General features: G+C 40.0%; 1 protein-coding gene across 7 annotated transcripts in view; it reads left to right on the plus strand.

Moving 5' to 3' along the window:
* The window catches only part of LOC109562826 (RNA exonuclease 1 homolog), a 43,366-nt gene that overhangs the window by 15,128 nt on the left and 5,893 nt on the right, over positions 1-22,345 (plus strand). For 2 of the 7 annotated variants that reach the window (XM_070794193.1, XM_070794191.1), the window contains exons 5-12: positions 6,866-6,947; positions 8,289-8,385; positions 10,334-10,443; positions 11,809-11,958; positions 13,612-13,725; positions 17,896-17,969; positions 18,155-18,262; positions 20,239-20,354. In XM_070794193.1, coding sequence (XP_070650294.1) covers positions 10,383-10,443; positions 11,809-11,958; positions 13,612-13,725; positions 17,896-17,969; positions 18,155-18,262; positions 20,239-20,354 — 623 coding nt within the window. In that variant the 5' untranslated portion in view covers positions 6,866-6,947; positions 8,289-8,385; positions 10,334-10,382. Of the gene's footprint in view, positions 1-6,865; positions 6,948-8,288; positions 8,386-10,251; positions 10,444-11,808; positions 11,959-13,611; positions 13,726-17,895; positions 17,970-18,154; positions 18,263-20,238; positions 20,355-22,345 lie in introns of those variants that run through there. The other 5 variants (XM_070794192.1, XM_070794194.1, XR_011567924.1 and 2 more) reach the window with 5 other exon arrangements.

The following is a 22,345-nucleotide window of genomic DNA, read 5'->3' on the forward strand; positions in this document are numbered from 1 at the left end:
TCCACTTATTTATGAATTTCTTAAATATTCTGCTGTCTGTAATATAGTACCGTTGTGGTCGGAGAACATTCTTTGTATGGCATTAGTCCTTTTAAATTTACTGAGGATTGTTTTATGACTTAACTGCTCTACGAAAATGTTTTATGATCTGCCCTAAAAAATATAATATGTGTACTTGAAAAGTATATGCACTTTTTTAGAAGTATATGTATTTTCTTGCCTGTGGAGTATTCCATAGATGACTATGAGGTATAATCACTTCATAGTTGAAGTATTGCACTTTTTCTTGGTTTTCTAACTTGTATCGATTATTGAAAGTGTGGTATTGAAGTTTCCAGTTGATTGTTGAGTTATTGTTTACTCGATTCTGTCAGTTTTGCTTTGTGCATTTTGGTGTTTTGATATAAGATGCATGTATGTTTATAATCATTTTGTCTTCCCAATGGATTGATCCTCTTACCATTATAAAATGTATTTCTTTGTCTCTAGTAACAACTTCTGTTTTAAAGATTATATTGCCTGATGTTGGTGTAGCTGCTCCAAATATCTTTGAATTAATGCTTACAGAGTATCTCAATTAGCTTCCTTTTGCTTTCAGCCTCTTTGGTCTTTGAGTTTAGTGTGTGTCTTGTAAACAGCATATAGTTCACTCATATTTTTCCCCATTCTTCCAAATGTAAATGGAGTGTTTAATCTATTTACATTTAATTCAGTGACTAATAACTAATAAAATAGGATTTTACTGTGTGATTTTTCTTTTTATTTCCTCTACAATTGTTGCTTTCTTTTGTGTTAAATATTTTCTAGTTTACTGTTAATTGCCCAGGTCATTTCTTTGATTATATCTTTTGAATTCTTACTGTTTATAGTAAGGATTACAGTTACCATTTTAATTTCTGACAATCTAGTTCAAATTAAAACTAATTAATTTCAGTAGTATTCAGAAAATTGCTCTTGTAAATCTCCCTTTCTGTCATTCCTTTTTACCACTACTGTCATATATTGCATCATATATTATAAACCTATAATTCAATTTTATAATTCTTGCTTTATTTTATCATCTCTTAGATATTACAAAAACATTTATTCTTTTGTATATTTTCCTGTGGAATTACATTTACCAGTGGTCTTCATTTATTCATGTGGATTCAAATTACCTTTTACTGTCCTTTTCAGACTTAAAGAATCCCTTTAGCATTTCTTGCAAGATAGATCTGCTAGTGACAGATTCCATCAGTTTATCTATGCGTGCTAATTCACTTCGGTTTTGTGCAGTTCTTTGCGACCCTATGGGCTGTAGCCCACCAGGCTCCTCTGTCCATGGGATTCTCCAGGAAAGAATACTCAAGTGGATTGCCTTGTCCCCCTTCAGGGGATCTTCTCGACCCAGGGATCGAGCCCATGTCTCTTACATGTCCTGCATTGGCAGATGGCTTCTTTACCACTAGTGACACCTGGGATTATCTGTGAATGTCTTAATATCCTCTTCATTGTAAAGCAGAGTTTAGCTGGATATAGAATTCTTGGTTAATAATTTTTTTCTTTCAACACTTAAGAGGTGTCATTTCACAAGGATTCTTTAAACATGATGCCACTTTTCTGTTAATACTTTCAGGATTTTCTTTTTGTCTTTGACTTTGGTCAGTTTGACTGGCATGTCTAGGTGTAACTCTCTGTAAATTCTACTTGCAGTTTGTTGAGCATCATGGATGTATGGATTAATATTTTACATAATATTCAGGAAGTTTAAGACAATTATTTCTTTAGTATTTTCTGCTCCTTTCTTTTTCTGTGCAACTCACATTATGTGTATATAGGTCTCTTTGATGGTGTCCCACAGACATCTGACGTGCTGTTAATTTTTCTTTGTTCTTTTTTCTTATCCACAAACTGAATAATCTAGTGATTTGTCTTTAGGGTCACTGTTTATTCTGCTAGCTTACATCTGTAGTTGAACCCCTACAGTGACTTGTTTGTGTAGTTTTTGCACCTTTTAACACCAGAACTTTGATTATTTTTCTATTTCTCTTTATTGGTACTGTCTATTTGATGAAACATCATTTTCACACTTTCTTTTAATTCTCTAGACATTGTTCCATTAGTTTTTAAACATATTTACAATAGCTGATTTAAAGTATGTGTCTTTTGTTGCTCAGTTTCTCAGTTGTGTCCAGTTCTTTGTGACCCCATGGACCATAGCACGCCAGGCTTCCCTGTCCCTGACCATATCCCAGAATTGGCCCAAATTCATGTCCATTGCATTGGTGATGCCATCCAGCCATCTCATCCTCTGATGCCATCTTCTCCTTCTGCCCTCAATCTTTCCCACCATCAGAGACTTTTCCAATGAATTGCCTGTTAGCATCAGGTGACCAAAATACTGGAGTTTCAGCTTCAGCATCAGTCCTTCCAATGAATGTTCAGGGTTGATTTCCTTTAAGATTGACTGGTTTGATCGCCTCACTGTCCAAGGGACTCATAGGAGTCTTCTCCAGCGCTGCAGTTTGAAGGCATCAATTCTTTGGTGCTCTGCCTTCTTTACAGTCCAGCTCTCATAACCATATGTGACCACTGGGAAGACCATAGCCCTTGTCATACAGACCTTTGTCAGCAGAGTAATGTCTCTGCTTTTCAACATACTGTCTATAGGTTTGTCATAGCTTTCCTGCCAAGAAGCAATCATCTTCTGATTTCATGGCCACAGTCACCATTCACAGTGATTTGGAAGCCCAAGAAGAGAAAATCTGTCACTACTGCCACATTTTCCCCTTCTATTTGCCATGAACTGATGGGGCTTAATGCCATGATCTTAGTTTTTTTTTAATATTCAGTTTTCAGCCAGCTCTTTCACTCTCCTCCTTCACCCTCATCAAGAGGCTCTTCAGTTCCTCTTCACTTTCTGCCATTAGGGTGATATCATCTGCATATCTGAGGTTGTTGATGTTTCTCCCAGCAATCTTGATTCCAGCTTGTAACTCATCCAGCCCGGAATTTCTCATGATGTGCTCAGCATATAGGTTAAATAGAGTGACAACAGACAGCCCTGTCGTACTTCTTTCTTAATCTTGAACCAGTCAGTTGTTCCATACAGGGTTCTGACTGTTGCTTCTTGACCTACATACAAGTATCTCAGAAGACAGGTAAGATGGTCTGATATTCCCATCTCTGTAAGAGATTTCCACAGTTTGTTATGATGCACACAGTCAAAGGCTTTATCATAGTCGGTGAAACAGAGGTAGATGTTTTTCTGAAACTCCCTAGCGTTCTATATGATCCAGTGAGTGTTGACAATTTGATCTCTGGTTCCTCTGCCTTTTCTAAACCCTGCTTGGATGTCTGGAAGTTCTTGGTTTGCATAATGCTGAAGCTTAGCATGCAAGATTTTAAGCATGAGGAGATGAGTGGAATTGTCCACTGGTTGGAGAAGACTCTTGAGAGTCCCTTGGACTGCAAGGAGATCTAACCAGTCCATTCTGAAGGAGATTAGCCCTGGGATTTCTTTGGAAGGACTGATGCTAAAGCTGAAACTCCAGTACTTTGGCCACCTCATGCGAAGAGTTGACTCATTGGAAAAGAGTCTGATGCTGGGAGGGATTGGGGGCAGGAGGAGAAGGGGACAACAGAGGATGACATGGCTGAACGGCATCACTGACTCGATGGACGTGAGTCTGAGTGAACTCCGGGAGTTGGTGATGGACAGGGAGGCCTGGTGTGCTGCGATTCATGGGATCGCAAAGAGTTGGACATGACTGAGCGACTGATCTGATCTGATTTTGAACATTCTTTAGTACTGCCCTTCTTGGAAATTGGGATGAGGATTGACCTTTTCCTGTGGCCAGGGTTTCAGTCCTGTGGCCACTTCTGGGTCTTCCAGATTTCCTGACATATTGAGTGTAGCACTTCGATAACATCATCTTTTAGGGTTTTGAATAGCTCTACTGAAATTCCTTTGCATCCACCTGCGTTATGGACAGTGGAGCTTCCTAAGGCCCACCTCACTTCCCACTCCAGAATGTCTGGCTCTGGGTGACTGACCATCCCATCATGGTTATCCAGTTCGTTAAGATTTTTTTTGTACCGTTCTGTGTATTCTTTCCATCTCTTCTTGTTCTCTTCAGCTTCTACTAGGCCTCTACCATTTCTGTCCTTTATTGTTTTTTTCTTTAAAAGACCGAAAGTCTGTGTCTATTAAGTCCAAAATTTGGGCTTTCTCAAGAACATTTTCTCTTGGCTGCTTTTTTTCCCCCCTGTTTGTGATATTTTCCTGCTTCTTTACATGTATCATGACTTTTTGTAGAAAACTATACAGTTAAATAATGTATTGGAATAGATCTAACATCAGATAGATATTTATTTTTTGCTAGGTTTTTGTTAATTTTTTTCTTGTTGCTTCTTAACTTGTTTACTGTCTTTTCTGATATAATCTTGTAGATTCTATATTGTTTCCAGTGTATGGATACTAAGTTCTCTGGTGGCATTTTTAAAATTCTTTTATTTTTAATCTGGGCTTCCCTGATAGCTCAGTTGGTAAAGAATCTGCCTACAGTACAGTAGACCCCAGTTCGATTCCTGGGTCAGGAAGATCTGCTGGAGAAGGATAGGCTACCCACTCCAGTATTCTGGCCTGGAGAATTCTGTGGACTGTGTTGTCCATGGGGTCACAAAGAGTCGGACACGACTGAGTGACTTTCACTTCACTTTTAATTTTAGGATTCACCCTGTATCAACACAATTTAGTTATCAGCCAGTGACTTAGCAAAGTTTCTTAAATGCCTAGGGGATCTTTGTGAGAAGGCATGCCTTCAAACTTATTTATAAGACAGTCTTAGCTTTTACTTCCATTTTGTGCAGGGTTTCAAGCCCAGCTGTGAATGAGTTCATGGGAACTTCTCTTTTCCAAATCTTTCTTGGGTCACCTTTTATGCCCTAGAAATATGTCAGAGGTTTTCAAAGTCTCTCGTGGTCCTCTAGTTTCCCCAAGATTTCCTTTTACATTTCTGGTCAGGTTCTTGTTTACCCAACTGAAATCCTAGCCTTAGGTACCTGCCATGTTACCACCCAGGTGCTACTGCTTTGAGAATACTCCAGGGGATTGTTGCTGTTCACTCACTCAGTTGTGTCCAATTCTTTGTGACCCTATGGACTGCAGCATGCCAGGCTTCCTTGTCCTTCACTATCTCACTGAGTTTGTTCAAACTCACATCCATTCAGTTGATGATGCCATCCAACCGTTTCATACTCTGTCGCCCCACTCTCTTCTTGCCTTCAGTCTTTCCCAGCATCGGGGTCTTTTCCAGTGAGTCGGATTTTTGCATCAGGTAGCCAAAGAATTGGAGCTTCTGCTTCAGTTAAGAGTCATTCCAGTGAATATTCAGGGTTGATTTCCCTTAGGATTAACTGGTTTGATCTCCACGCAGTCCAAGGGACTTTCAAGAGTCTTCTCTAACACCACAGTTCGAAAGTATCAATTCTTCGACTCTCAGCCTTTTTTATGGTCCAGCTCTCACATTCGTACATGAAAAACTATAGTTTTGACCATACGGACCTTTGTCGACAAAGTGATGTCTCTGCCTTTTAAAAGGCTGTCTGGATTGGCCATAGCTTTTCTTCCAGGGAGCAAGCGTCTTTCAATTTCATGACTGCAGTCACCATCCACAGTGATTTTGGAGCCCAAGAAAATAAAGTCTTTCACTGTTTTCATTGTTTCCCTGTCTATTTGCCATGAAGTGATGGAACTGGATGCCATGATCTTAATTTTTTGGATGCTGAGTTTTAAGCTAGCTTTTTCACTCTCTTCTTTCACTTTCATCAAGAGACTCTTTAGTGCCTCTTCACTTTCTGCCATGAGGGTGGTGTCATCTGCCTATCTGACGTTATTGATATTTCTCCCAGCAATCTTGATTCTAGTTTGAACTTCACCCAGTCCAGCATTTTGCACGATGTACTCTGCACGTAAGTTAAATAACCAGGGTGACAATATATATACTCCTTTGCCAATTTTGAACCAGTCTGTTGTTCCATGTCCAGTTCTAACTATTGCTTCTTGACCTGCATACAGGTTTTTCAGGAGGCAGGTAAGGTGGTCTGATATTCTCATCTCTTTCAGAATTTTCCAGTCTGTTGTGATCCAGACAGTCAAACGCTTTAGCATAGTCAGTGAAGCGAAGTAGATGCCTTTCTGGAATTCCCTTGGTTTTTCTATGACCCAACAGACGTTGGCAGTTTGATCTCTAGTTCCTCTGCCTTTTCTGAATCTGGGGGTTCTTGTTTCGTGTACTGTTGATGCCTAGCTTGAAGGATTTTGAGCGTTATTACCTTGTTAGCATATAAAATCGGAGAAGGCAATGGCACCCCACTCCAGTACTCTTGCCTGGAAAATCCCATGGACTGAGGAGCCTGGTAGGCTGCAAGTCCATGGGGTCGCTAAGAGTCGGACACAACTGAGTGACTTCACTTTCACTTTTAACTTTCATGCATTGGAGAAGGAAATGGCAACCCACTCCAGTGTTCTTGCCTAGAGAATCCCAGGGACGGGGGAGCCTGGTGGGAGGTCGTCTATGGGGTCGCACAGAGTCAGACACGACTGAAGCGACTTAGCAGCAGCAGCAGCATGTAAAGTGACTGCAATTGTGTGTAGTTTGAACATTGAACTCGGGAGGGATAGGTTTTTAATTTTTCCTCTAATAAGTTGAGTTCTGTGTCAAATCAAATACTGACTGCCCCCTGAGAATAGAGATTTTTCCAGAGAGCTGGTTGTTCATACAAAATATTGACTGTGCTCTAGGGATGATGCTTTTAATGTAGCTCTGAAAGAGGTCCGTCCTTTCTGTTGGCTACCAGGCTCCTTTTTTTTTTTTTTTTGCAGCTGTGATGCCACTAAGCTGGGGAGAAAAGGGAGTGGGAACAGCCTGAAGATAAAATGGTGGAGTCCACACTGTCTTACTGAGGTTCAAAGTTTCTCTTAGACAATTTTTGTTTGTTTGTTTTGTTTTTTTTTCATTTGGCTTTATCTAATTTTCAGAGTTTTGAAATGGTTGGATTAGTTATTTCACCAGTATTTTTATTGTTTTTGTGGGACAGTTTGTGAAGGTTCTTGTCTTGCCATTGCAAACGTCTGTCACCTCTAGGATTCTGTGTACGTTAAAGAATAATGGCAAAGAGAAACCAAAGAAGAGCCTCTCTAAGAGAAACGTTACCCCTTTTCTTCCAGCTTTGTCTTTTTCAGCATCTCTGTCCTGTCTTTGGGTACTCTCTCCAAACCCCCATAGTGGTCTCTTTGTGATGATTTATTGTAGTGAGGAGACTCCTTTCTAAGGCCCCTGGGCACACGTAGATTCAATTTGCAGCTCTGCAGTAGTAGGCAAGACACTGACTTTTCTTGAGCCTCCATTTCCTCATATAAATTGATGATCCTTGTAGAATCACAATGAAGATTAAAGGAGAAAACATTTAACAAATTTACACCAAACCTGTACATACTAGGTACACAATAAATTATTAATATAATATACAATTTATTGGGCTTCCCTTGTAGCTCAGTCGGTACAGGATCTGCCTGCAGTGCAGGAGACCTGGGTTCGATCCCTGGGTTGGGAATATCCCCTGGAGAAGGAAATGGCAACCCACTCAAGTATCCTTGCCTGCAAAATCTCATGGACAGAAGAGCCTGGTGGGCTGCAGTCCATGGAGTCGCAAAGAGTCGGACATGACTGAGCAACTAACACGAACTTGGTTCTTTTACTTCATCCCTTCTTACTGACCTGTCATATTGAGTTATGGTATAAAAATAGTAATTAAGGGGTTTATGAAAGTAACTAATAGAAGAAAGATAATGAAAAGAGGACCATGTCTTTCCTTTGCTGTGTGATCTTATGCAAGTTATTTAGTCACTTTGAGCATTAGTTTCCTTGCCTTTTAAATGAGAACACTATAACAGTATGTGTTTCTGTTACAGTAGATTCTCTGTTCATTGAGAATCAGATGAGTTCATGACATTGAGGAAGCTTTGCACCATGCACACTCTACAAAAATACAGTAGTCTTTAATTTATGAAGATAAGTGCCTGGCTCTTGAATTAGCTTCATGGGATTAAATTTAGTGTTGTTTCTTCTCAAAAAATATAAACACAAAAATGTAAAATAAATTGTTTTTATTTGTGGCACCATTTCCCTCCATCCCTTGAGTAAGACAAGTATTTTGTCATATTTATTCATGTGTTGCAGATGACATTTATTCTTCATAGAGTTTGGATTTAATATTTTCATTTTGTTATTCACTTTGTGATTTAGGCTAAAACAGAAGAAAAAGTCATTTATGAACACTGTAGCAGTCAAAATATGTATGTGAACATAGCAATAAATACTCTTAAGAAGCTGAGAGACCAAGGTAATTTCTTTTCAATTAAATAGTAAGATAAACACTTGTGATTAACACCTAACACTGAACGTGTTTTCTTCATTAGCAGGGTTGTTTTTAGATATTCAATGAAGTGTATGTTTTAAATATTCTCTGGAGTAAAATGTGCAGGTGGCACTTTTTGTTGTTGAAAATAACCAGTTAGATTTGAAATTAGCAGTGTAAATATAACCTCACTGATGAGATTATCACTGATATATTTATATTTGATTTCTGAATATAAAAATAACTCACCTCCATGTGGAAGAGTAGTTCTGAACCTTTAAAAAATCATTATTGTCTGCCTAATAAACCTATTTTTTTCTACCTCCCCCAGTAAAATTAAGTACTGAGTGATAATGTTTTGTCAGTTAAGGAGTTTTGGAGAGCCACATACCATTGTGATATCTAAGATTTTTCTCATTCCTCAAGAGCCAATTTTACTCCTTTGGAAACAGTATGATACCCATTGAGAATACATGGCAATGAGTTCAAATAATACAGAAAAGCATCTTTTTTAAAACAAAACAAAACAAAGACAGCTGTCTTCCAGATCTCTCATACCTACCCTTCTTTACATGACTACAGAGATGTGTATAATATTAATGAATACAATCATTTTATGTATAGTATGTCTCACTTTTCTTACTTAGGTATCATAAAAGTCTTTAGTCAGCTAATCTGGAATCCATGTTCATACTTAGATCTATATCATACTTTCTATGGACTGTATGAAACTCTACATTGTATAGAACCTATATTGTAAATATTCCATTATATGGAATCTGTAATATGGATCAACCAAACACTTTTGGATAGTTAGATTGCTCATATTTTTTGAGTATAAACTCTGTGATAAATATATGTGACCTTATTTAAACCTGAGCTTGTGCTAGCAGAAAAGGTCTGTCTGCATGTTTAAAATTGGTAAATATTGTTAACCACCCCAGAAAGGGTTTGCCCATTTAATTTCCCTACCAATAATGAAGTATATGGTTTTCCTTACATCTTGCCAAACTTTCTCATTTATCCTGTTTCAAAAAGTGTGAAGATATAGTAAAAAAAAAAAACAAAAAAAACCAGTTATCTTAGTATTTTTAATTACTATGAAGTTGAAGACCTTTATTTCTCTTTTTATAAATTTGCTCTTTGCATCCTTCTGCCCCCACGTCCAATTTTTAAATTGTTCTGTGCATTCGGGACAGCCTTTTCCATGTGCTCTTTTACTATGCTGCAGATACTGTCTTCAGTTTGGCACTTGTGTGTCAGCCTTATTTATAAAGTTTTTTTTTTTTTTTTTTTATAATATAGAAGTTATTTTCACAATGTAGTCAATCTCTTCTTTCTGGCTTCTGGGTTTTGTGTCATGCTTTGAAAAGCTATTCCATTCTCAAGAATATAAAAACTGTTCATCAGTGACCATTTCCTTATGGCATTTTTTTAATGTACCGTAATTTAAGTAGACATAAATACATGTATTAAAATACAAGATCTTAGATTAATATTTTCATGGCATTCTAGCTTTTCTCCCTTTTTCTCATGTTAAATATAGCACACAGAAATAAAACATGCAGGTCTAAATACATAGTATAAATATTCCCAATGAAAATAGAGATGGTTTGCAAGCTGTTACAGTTGTGGTAAATGATGATGTAAAACCCATTCCCTTATATGGAATCTATAATACAGATCAGCCAACACATTTGGTTACTCAAATGGCTCAAATTTAAACATACTCTATCCAGGAGTCAAAATGTATTCATTTTAGCAAATGTGATACCCTGACCTTTTTAGTAGTTGAGTAGATTTAACTTTTTCCCAGTTTGGAATTGATTCTGAAGATGTTTGTTCTCACAGGCTGGTTGGATGTTTTAAAATGAAAAGAAATATCTTACTACACTAGAGACATTTTTATGTTCTGTATGTTTTTATGAAGTAGACAAAAGTAATTCATCATCTCAGGAGAAAAGATCCTGTGTGTTTTAGATATGTCTGGAAGCAATAACGATAATAAGACAACTGGATTGAAAAAGAATGAAACGAAAAATGGTAAGCTTACTGTGATAATGATACGCCTTTGTAATTGTGACTTTAAAGGGAAAGTAAATTTGGTTTACTACAGCTTTTAAATTATTATGAAGGATCAACTGCATACTTTGTACATGTATATCCTTTTTAAAAATTAGTATAAATTGGGGATGAAAAAGTGGACTTTTAAATAATATTTGGGTTGAATTCTCAACTTTTTTTTTTTTTGTAGTTAATGTATGTCTAGTTAGTAAGTAGTGCTGCTTAAATTTTCAAATTGTACCTGCATTGGAATACCTGGAAATCTTCTTAAAAATGCAGATTCCGATCAGTAGGTCTGAATACAGTTTCAAAATCTGAATTTAGAATAAGAAAGAAGGTAGAGAAAATATTTGAATTTGGTTGTGTTTTTATTAAAACAGATGGCTGTGCTTCTCTTAAAAAAAAATGTCTCCTATGTAAGGATTGAAACAATGTTGATGCTTTTAGAATCTCCCAGTCCTTTTCATAACAAAAGGATTTAAAGCAACTTTTAAAAGAGTTTGCTAAGGAGTGTCTAGTAAATTCTGCTAGAGTTTTTAGAAATAGAGGAACCTTGAAAGTTCATTAGAGTGAGGGCATCTGGGACTGGGTTACTGATGTTGGAAAGAGATTCTTTTTGAACTTGAACTCTTTTGCCCTTGTGAGAGTCATCATTTTCCCCACTATCTCCTGCTTATAAGCTTTTGTACTATTCTTATCTGAGTAAATATTAAGAATTGTTAAAATTTCAAGCCAGAAAACCTAGGTGTGCCAACTGTGCTGTGTGACTCGGTCACATATCATGACTTTTCTGAACCTCATTTAACTCATCTGTAGAAATGAAGTCAGTTCACATGCCGTTCTGGGTTACTATAAAGTTTATTTTTATTTATTTAGATTCCATATTTTTTTATTTTTTTCATTTTTTGGCTGTGCCTCGTGGCAGGCGTGCAGGATCCTAGTCTCGCCTACCAGGGATTGAATCCACACCCACTGTACCGAGAGTGCAGAGTCTTAAGCACAGGACCAACCAAGGAAGTCTCTAGTGTAAAGTTTAAATCAGTGTCCTTAGAATGGGTTTTGGTGTATTTAATATGCACCAGCTATTACTGATGTAATTCTTACTTTACCATCTGCTTCCCAAAGCTTAGGACATCACGTGGTCCAGGGAACAATATTGATTTGTTGTTGTTGTTAAAGGATACAAAGACGTGGACTCTTTGAGGCTATCATCTTACTTAAGTTAATCAGAATTCTGCTATTTCATATCCAAAAGGGTTGACAGACTCTAACCTTACCATCTCTTAAAAAAAGGAAAAAAAATGCTATTTAAATTGTATTGAATGGCTTTTCTTTTTCTCTTAGGACTCACAGGAATTATGCTCTACAGACATCTTAAAGACTACCTTCTAACTGAAGAACAGTTACGAGAAAATAACTACCCCCAGCCCAACCCTGAAAAACCAGGGAGTATTCTTTTAAACCCAGGCATGACAAAAACTCGTGTAAATGATCGTAAGTATATGGATCTGAAAATTACCCTTTCTGTGTACTGAGACTGGAGCCATAAGAGTCCCAGTGTTCTGATATTTTCCGATGAACACAAGAATTGTGGCCAGCATCATTAAACTGCAGGTAGAAACATAACTGCCTTTTGTTTGATTTCCCTTTTCTGTTTCATTTTGTTCTGAGTCTCTAAGTGCTTTATGTACCTAATCAATTTTACTAAGTCTTCTTAGTAACCATTTTCAGGTAAGTGCTATTACTACCTCCCTTTATACCAGTGAGGAAACTAAGGGTTAGGGAGGTCAAATTATTTCAGAGTTCACTCAGGAAGTAAGTGGGAGAACCAGGATTTGAACCCAAGGAGTCTGACTGACGCTTCTGCTTCATATGTATCCCTGTACATATGTAGGCAGTGCTGTATTCTGTATACTTCGTACCCTTTCACTAGGAATTCTTATAAAAAGACTTACAATTACTCTTATTATTTTATATTTTCTCCAAATATTTTCTCCATACTTAATGTATTTATACCTATTTCCTCCCCTTGCAAAAAAGAGAGAGCAAGGGAGTATTTAATATTAACACAACTGTCAAATCTTAGGTCCATCAGAGTTTGAAATGCACTTATATAAATATTTTTCATTGGTTAGAAGATATTTATCTTCATCTTTTATGTCTTTGGAACTTGTGTCTTGGGATTATTTTCACCATTTGTTTTACCTTCTCTTTAAATCCTCTCATTGGAAGGCAGTACACTTAACGGTTAAGAACCTGGACTCTGAAGGAGGACGTCAGGCAGATCTGGGCCAGGATGTTGAATCAGTCACAAGTGACCCTCCCAGCCTCTGAATAATGAGATGACGGTTGCTACCCCCATCGGGTTCATGAGAGTCCATTAAAACTGTGCAGCTGAGCTGCTTGGCACAGTGCTTGCTTCATAATCTCATAAAAGGCACTCACATAAGAGTTGTCACCATCATCATCGCCATCAGAGCCAGCTTGAGGGTCATTAATGAAAAACAAGTATTCATAAATGGGTCCAGGGACTTCCGTGGCGGTCCAGTGCTGGGTGTTCGGGTTTGAGCCCTGCTTGGGGATCTAAGGTCCCACACGTCACACGAACATGAGCAAGAAAATTAAGACAAATGGGTCTAGTGAAAAAGCCCAGATATACTCTCAGTGACTTAAACAAACAGATCTCTGTGTCTAAAAGGAAGGCACGGGTCCTAATTCAGGAGTTACTGTGTACTAGTGAAAGTGAAATTCGCTCAGTCATGTCCGACTGTGCGACCCCATGGACTGTAGCCCCATGGAATTCCCAGGCAGGAATACTGGAGTAGGAAGCCATTCCCTTCTCCAACTATGTACTAGAGTAGATGACAATTCAAGCTGGTGACAGTCAGGTTGTGGTGCTGCAACCACAACTGCCTGGTGGAGGGTTGACTGTGGAGTCAGGAGAAGGCCTGTTCTGAGCCATGTCATTCCTGACGCAGGAGATGGCTCAGCTGTAAGCACTCCTTCACACAGTCCTGTTCTTTCCCTGGTACTTCGTGATCACGCTGAGTCTGTGCTCATGCCAGGATCAGGAATGCAGAGGCAAGGCCCTGCACTCAGGTCCTCGTTTTTCCTGCCATCTCTTCAGGAACAATTCTCCTGTTCTAGCTTCTAGGAAGACCTGCTGTCGATGTGGGAAGATCTACGGTGTGACTTCTACAGGCAGACACAGCAGGACAGAGGAATGTCACTACCACTTTGGCCGAGTGTTGAGTCATAAAGGTGAGTATCTGGTTCTGTTTCATTTATTTGACAAGCCGAGCCGGTGCCAAATCAGTAGAAAGGTGGGATATTCATTTCAATATGTATTTTTAAATACAACCTGGTAGAGAGAAACTGTTGATTATGAAGTTTCCATTGTACACACCCACTTCTGGGCATCACTTAACTTAGCTGGAGCTCGCTGGCTCAAGAGGCATGTCTGTGACTACTCTTCTGCCCTTTTAGGACCTCAATTCAAGCTGCTGGGGCTTGCCAGGTGGCGCTAGCAGTAAAGAATCCTCCTGCCAATGAAGGAGGCATAAGAGACTTGGGTTCCATCCGTGGGTTGGGAAGATCCCCTGGAGGAGGGGAAATGGCAACCCACTCCAGCATTCTTGCTTGGAGAGTCCCATGGACAGAGGAGCCTGGTAGGCTATAGTCCATAGGGTCACAAAGAGTCACACCTGAGCTTACCATACATATCAGGCAGTTACCTGTTGACTTTACCCACTTCTCACAGGCCAGCATTAGAGTAATTTTGTTGCTAATAGCTTCAATTCCTTGCCCCACCCCGCCCTGAGAGAGAAGGAACACACACTTGATTCCCCAGCCTGGCCCCCATTTTCCCCTGCAGCACAGTAAACTCCCAACAGCCCCCTCAGATGGTGATTTTTCCTACTCGAACCAAAAAACCTGGGCACGGTCATCATCATCTCCCTCTGGCACACTCTTTCTTTTAACATTTTTATTTATTTATCCATCCATCTGTTTAGAATGCAAGGGTTTTTCTTTGTGCCACGTGGCTTGTGGGATCTTAGTTCTCTGACTGGGGATTAAACCCTGGGGCCACAGCTGAGTCCTAACCACTGGGCCGCCAGGGAATCCCCTGGTGAGCCCTGTCATCTCAGAGTGGCCACATCCCACTTACTTTACCTCAGAAGCATCTCTTCTGCCCCACTGCCCGCCGCCCCCCCCCCCCCAACTGCCCCTGCCAGAACCACACCACCCTCACTTCCATCCTAAACTGCTGCAGCATCCTTCTAGGCTCACTCCATCTGCTATGCCTTTTCCGGTATTCACTGCCCCTCCCCAGTCTATTTCTCACCCAGCAACCCCGAGAATAATTTTTACATCACAGTTCTGTTTACCTCACTCCTCTGCTTTCATGAACGTTCTTCAGTAACTTTGTCAACCCTGCCAGATTTGACCTCTACCCCGATGCCAGATCTTGTACCCTTTCCATGGTTATCTTCATGCCACACTGGCCACCTCAAAAGGTACCTTCTAACCTGCTGTCTCCTGTCCCTTTCGCACAGCTGGTTTCCTCTCATCGTTTGTTGTTGATCAGTCGCTAAGTCATGTCCGAATCTTGTGACCCCATGGACGGCTGCACACCAGGCTTTCCTGTCCTTTACTATCTCCTGGAGCTTGTTAACACTCATGTCCAGTGAGTCGGTGATGCCCTCCAACCATCTCATCCTCTGTTGCCCCTTCTCCTCCTGCCCTCAGTCTTTCCCAGCATCAATTTTGTTTTGTTTTTTCCCAGTGGGTCAGCTCTTTGCATCAGGTGGCCAAAATATTGGAGCTTCAGCTTCAGCACCAGACCTTCCAATGAATATTCAGGGTTGACTTCCTTTAGGATTGACTGGTTTGATCTCCTTGCTGTCCAAGGGACTCTCAAAAATCTTCTCCAGCACCACAAATCTCATTCCTTAGGTCTCTGCTTAAATATGATCTCCTCAAGGTTCTTTCCCAACCCCATGATCTAAAATAGTTCCTCCTTCCTAAATGGGAAGGAAATCTAAAAAGAGGGAATATATGTATACATATAACTGATTCAGTTTGCTGTACAGCAGATGTGCTAGCCCAACACTGTAAAGCAACTGTACTCTAATAAAAGTTAAAAATAAATAGGTTGTCCCTCTTCTATCACAACATGCTGTCAGTGGCTTTGGTAGCACATGACTGCATTTTGTAATGATTTAGTAATTTATCTGCTGTGCCTGAAAGACTGCAAGGTTTTGGAGGGTCCATCCCTCTTTTTTTCTCCCCATCATCAGGCTGTCACTTAGCTTGGTACCTAATACAGGCTGTAGGTGTATATAGATGGTGAACAGATGAATCATTTATGTAGATATAGACACGAGTAGAAATGCTATTATCATAATAAGTGGTATGAATAAAAGTAGGGCAGAGGAAGTAGAGAGGAACAGTGGATATGATTGTATTACAGAAGAAATATAAGAACAAATAATGTAGTGAAGATTCCCAGCTGGCTTAGTGGTAAAGAATCCACCTGCCAATGTAGGAGACGAGGGTTTGATCCCTGGGTTGGGCAGATCCCCTGGAGAAAGAAATGGCAACCCATTCTAGTATTCTTGTCTGCGAAATCCCATGGACAGAGGAGCCTGGCAGGCTACAGTGGGTTTGCAAGAGTCGGACATGACTTAGCAACTGACCAACAACAAAATAAAGATTAAATACCAAAGTAAAGATTAAGTAAACTTAAATTTGACCTGAGTGTTTGGGATTAGCTTTAGAGGGTAGGGGGGACTGTAGATTCCAAAAGGGAGGAAAAAGAGGAAGACACTGCAGAGAATAAGAGTAGCAGACTGCGACTGGGTGGGATCCCTAGAGCACACGACGTCATGAACAGGATGGGATCACTAGAGCACACGACGTCATGAACAGGATGGGATCGCTAGAGCATACGACGTCATGAACAGGATGGGATCACTAGAGCACACGACGTCATGAACAGGAGGGGATCCCTAGAGCACACGACGTCATGAACAGGATGGGATCACTAGGGCAACGACGTCATGAACAGGATGGGATCACTAGAGCACACGACGTCATGAACAGGAGGGGCCTTCGGAGCTGGTGGACCTGAGATTTGGGTCTGTTTTATCACTTACTTTCTCTGAGACCTTGGGCAGGCTTCTGAAGCTCTCCGAGCCTTTGTTTCCACATTCATAGAAAGAGCTTTGCGTGGCAGTTTAGTGAGCTGATGTGCCCACGTCCTGGCTTACAAGCCGTGCTCTGTTAACACTGGTTCTTGGCTCTCTTTCTCATCTCGGGAGAAGATAAGATAAAGCTGTGAGATGTCAAAATTGCACTTGATTAGTAATGTACAAATGAAGCATTTGAGGAAAGTAATGTAATGAGAATGTGCTTGAAGAAGCACATTTAAACTAACCGCATTTTATAGAAAAACTGGTACAGAAATCACTGTAGGCAGAGGGGGTTGTAGGGAACAGTTGGGGGAACATTTCCTTGGGCCAGAGGGAAGAAGGGCTTGGGTGGATGAGGGTACAGGTGATATGGAAGATTGGAGAGAGAGAAAAGAGAGAGATGAAGGCTTGGCATTGTTGCTGGGAGAATGTGCCAAGTGTCTGGCCAAAGGAGTGGAAGAAGAGAATGTTGGGATTTTGGAGGTCCTGCCAGGGTTGGGGACAGCATCTGTGTTATGGTCTCAGGCCGTGTAACTGGGTGATGTTTCTTGGGTCAGATCAACAACTCAGATACAGAAAGGGAGAGGCTGGTGGTTGGAGCCACCACAGGGTTCCAGCAAAGAGAGAAAGAGAGTAGAATTTAGAGAGGATGGCTGAGGTTGAGTTAAGCAGGGTAAAGAAGGGACACTAGGCAAGGAGCTGAAGATCAGGACAAATGATAGGCGAGCGAAGGGAAGAAGGGGAGGAAGGCATTCAGGACATGCGCAGTTATAACTCACCTTCAGAATCCAACCCCTGGCAACTTCCCTGTTGGCCCAGTGGTAAAGAATCTGCCTTACAATGCAGCGGACTGGGGTTTGATCCTGCTCAGAGACCTAAGCCCAGGCACCACAACTACTGAGCCCGTGTGTCACAACTAGATATCCATGCGCCCTGTGGAAAAGATCCCACGTGATGCATTGAAGATCCCACGTGCCACACCTAAGACCCAGTGCAGCCAAAAAAAACAACAAAAAAATGCAACCCCCGAGAATTCTGCTTCCTGGAGTCAGTTTTTCCTGTTTGTTACATAAAAGCTAGAAAAGTAACTATACAAAATAACTATACAGAGTTTTAGACCTTAGATCACTTGCATGGTAAAGTCTTAATGCTCTTTGAGGGTAAGATGCTCTGGGAGTTAGCCACTCTGCCTTGTCAAGCTTGCTCATTTGATCTTTCTTTTTTGTGTGGTTTGCAGTCCTTGGTGCCTTAGGAAGGCAGTACAGCTGTTGCAAAGGTGTTCTTGGATCCCCCGGGTGTCAGGTCGCCAAGGTAGGGCTTGCTGCCCAGAATTCTATTTGTGTCAGAACCAGAGTCGCTGTCTGCTGCACAGACCTAGAGGATCGATGAACATTTGGTCTATTATTAATTCACTGATTTTCAGGTGGTGAAATTTTTATGAGCTTAATTCCTCTTGCCAAAATACACGGTAACTTACTTGGCAATGTTTGTTTCAGCATCATGTTCATAACCAAAAAGAAAACCTAGGGGGCTTTGTGAAGACATTGGTCAAGTTCCCAGCCCTCGCCAGGAATCCCCGTGTGTTTGCCGTGAGCTGTGAGGTGGTACGTTGGTTGTACGTTTTACCTCATGTATATGTGTGTAAGGAACTTTCCCAGGCTTTCTCTCTCAGTCCCACATAGCTCTGCAATGCTGTTCACATGTTTTGGGTGAAGCAACTGTAGCTGAAAAAGAATTAAGTGACTTGGCTGGGTCCCAGCACTTAGGGCTAGGCACTAGGGCTTCCCCGGTGGCTCAGATGGGAAAGCATCTGCTGGTTGTACGGGAGACGCGGGTTTGATCCCTGGGTCTTAAAGATCCCCTGGAGAAGGCAGTGGCAACCCACGCTGGTACCCCTGCCTGGAAAATCCTGTGGACGGAGGACCCTGGCAGGCTACAGTCCATGGGGTCGCAAAGAGTCCGACTCGGCTGAGCGACTTCACTTTCTGCACTTAGCGATGGAGCCAGGAGTTGGCCTATGATCCTTTTTCTATTACCTATTGATTCTTTTTATACATAATCACTGCTTGTTCTACTCATTACATTGCTGAAATTACATGGGTGGAAAATGTTATTAACACTGCTGTTATCCCCCAAACCATTGCTGCTGCTAAGTCGCTTCAGTTGTGTCCGATTCTGTGCAACCCCATAGACGGCAGCCCACCAGGCTCCCCCGTCCCTGGGATGCTCCAGGCAAGAACACTGGAGTGGGTTGCCATTTCCTTCTCCGGTGCAGGAAAGTGAAAAGTGAAAGTGAAGTCACTCAGTTGTGTCTGACTCTTTGCGACCCCATGGACTGCAGCCCACCGGGCTCCTCCATCCATGGGATTTTCCAGGCAAGAGTACTGGAGTCGGGTGCCATCGCCTTCCCCGCCCCAAACCATTATAAAAGCTTTAATTTTTAACAAACTGTTGTTTATAGAGACAGTAAAATATTTATAGGGATTTATCTTCTTTTATATGAGAATCAGTACTAAATAGTAGGGGGAAAGCAGAACTTGGAATCGGAGAGCTGGGAAGCTCCACGGCTTATCAGGCAAGTCCTGGATGATCTGATCTGTCAATTATGAGGTTAATGATAATCCCCCAGTGATGGTGAGAATCCGATACACTGATATATGACAGAGTGCTTTGTATGTGTCAGACATCATGTGGACAGTCATCTTTAACAAAACATACAATTTTTATTCCTTGTGGCATATTTGGGGAGCAGATTTGTGGACTATAATTATAGAAGAGCAACATACAGTTTCAAACTTAGGTTTTTAATCGGAGACAGTTAAAGCTGCTTCTGGCTTAGAAATCAGATTTCATTACCATGTTGTCCTCTATGGTGCCAGGTTTATGTAACCATAGTTTGGATTTTTTTTCCCCACTCAACGAGGTTTATAACTGTGTTGTCCAGTATGACATCCACTAGCAAACAAACACGTAGCTGTAGTGAACAGAGTAGCCGCTACCAGAGGGAAAGCAGGGCAGGGTAAGATGGGTAAGGGGCTCAACTGTCTGGTGAAGGTGAAAACCACATTTCAGTGCTGAAGCGCACTGTAGTGTATACAGAAGTCAACGTACAATGCTGTATACGTGAAGTTTACATAATGTTATACAACAATGTTAACTTCAGTAAAAATGTAATTAAGTTGAAAATTCAGTTCTTCAGTCATTCTAGCCATATTTCAAATACTCAGTAGCCCCTTGTGGCCGGTGGCTACCCTATTGGGCAGGACAGAAATACAACATTTCATCTTCACAGAGGTTTCTATTGGATAGCATTGATCTCTAATGAAAATACTGCTAAAGCCTAAGCCAAGAAAATGAAATTATTTTATTAGCAGAAATATTACTAACATTGAGGGGAAAAAATTAAAGCTTGGAACATCTTTGATAGGACTGTCAGATCCACTCACTGGCTTTTGTTGGCAAAACTGAACGACAGGATTAAATTGTATATTCTAGTTAGAAATATTCCTTTATTATATCTAAGATGTTAAAGTGGGTTTACTCAGTGTGGTGTATAAATTTAATATCTCTGCCTTTATAGTGCTATACAGCCAAAGGCTTGGAACCTACTCGAGTAACAGTGGTGGATCCCAGCCTCCAGGTGGTCTATGACACATTTGTGAAACCAGATGAAGAGGTCATTGACTATAACACTAGGTATGCATTATACAAGGGGTTTATTTTTCAAATTATAGAACATTCAACATGTAGTTTAAATTTTAACCTAGGTACCTTTACTGGAGTCAACTTTAGAGCATGAGCTACACTATTTTATTTATTCAAAGTTATTCATGTTCTGTTGAATTCCTTGCTAAAATTATGCAGGCACTGTATTAAGCCCTGGGTAACTCTTTAAATAAGAGATATGGGCTTATACCCTCATGGTGTTTACATGTTGGAGCGGTAGGTAGAAGGCTAGAGAGAGAGGCAAAAATATTGAATAAACCATTCATTCATTTATTCTTTCAACCATTAATAGGTTTCTTCTGAAAATATCATGCTATGCTCTTCCCATTAGGTGAAAATTTCTGTAATCCTGTAGACATGTCGCTGAGTATACACAGCTTTTATACAGCATGCAGAACACTGGTTCAGTGCAAATTCTATTTTATTATTACTAAAGTATGGCATGTTTCTGATCCAAACTCAAGGGTAACTTGAGATAGTATAAGATATGCCTTTAATTTTTAAAAACCTCATATAAAACACCCAATAATATCATTGATTAACTGAATTGAATTTTCTAAAGGCATACAAGCCATATGACATAACACACATATGTATTTAAATATAAAATAGAAGACACTGATTCTAGAATGAAAATTTAGAAGTGTTAATTACTGATATGATTGTATTTATTCAGTTTTCTTTAAATAATGAATTTTCCAATGGTACTTAAGTATGTCTTGTATGTGTGTGTGTACCCACTCCAGTATTCTTGGGCTTTCCTGGTGGCTCAGATGGTAAAGAATCCACCTGCAATGCGGGAAACCTGGGTCGATCTCTGGGTTGGGAAGATCCCCTGCAGGAGGGCATGGCAACCCACTCCAGTATTCCTTACTGGACAATCCCACGGACAGAGGAGCCTGGTGGGCTACACTCATGGGGTCACAAAGAGTCGGACACAACCGAGCAACTAAGCACAGCACAACACAGCGTTTGTGTGTACACATTTGTATATGTATATGTAAATAAATGCACACATGTATACATGTATGTGAACAAATATGACTTCATACACATACACATAGATTCTTTACTGCTGAGCCTGGGGAAGCCCATATATATATTATACACACTATATAGTATATAGTACATATATTACACAATTTGTGTGTGTATGTCCATAATTTTGGAGCACAACAAGGCAAAATGGGAGTGAATTAAAAGTTGTGATAAGCTTTGAGAATAATTACAGAGAATTCTGCTAACAAGCACTCTAGCAAATTCCCTCACATTCATAAAAATGTTTGTATACATAAAAACTCAATAAAAGTTCCTGTTACCAGAAAATGCATTTTGTTACTAATCTTTCTCCTTACCTCATTTGCTGTTTTTTTCCTACTCATTTTGGCCATATCCTAATAGCCCCATCTATTTTACTTTTTTAAAACTTTATTGAGTTATAATTGGCAAAAAAAAATCATACTATATTTATTGTACTCTTATTGGTTCTTGTTCTTTCGTGGATTTAATGTAATCTTTTCTAGCTCCTTTTTGGAACAAGTCAGGAAATGTTTTGGTAATTACTGATAGTCACAGCAGCAAAATGAGAACTGAAGGGCTTGCATTAAAAACAAAAGAACTTTCAAATCTTAAAAGGTCAAAAGGATTCAATGGATGACATTTTTTAATAACTGCTTTAAAACAAATCCAAGTACTCTATCCATGATCATTTCCTCTTAATCCAAATATTTGACTATGAATCACATTCCTTAATTAAGCCAGATGATGGAGCCAGCTGTCTTTTTTTCCTTATAGGAGACAATAATATTAACATATAGCTTAAGCTGAAAATACCTTTGCAGTATTTTTCTTTTCTCCTAATCTGCACTAAGGCACAGCAATAGCCATGTTTCAGAATACTTATTTAGTATGTGCTTCATGAAAACCATGAGGATAGTCAGGTTTATGCATGTAGTTTTCAC

Source organism: Bos indicus, chromosome 8 (genome assembly GCF_029378745.1).
Source record: "Bos indicus isolate NIAB-ARS_2022 breed Sahiwal x Tharparkar chromosome 8, NIAB-ARS_B.indTharparkar_mat_pri_1.0, whole genome shotgun sequence".
Taxonomy (NCBI): domain Eukaryota; kingdom Metazoa; phylum Chordata; class Mammalia; order Artiodactyla; family Bovidae; genus Bos; species Bos indicus.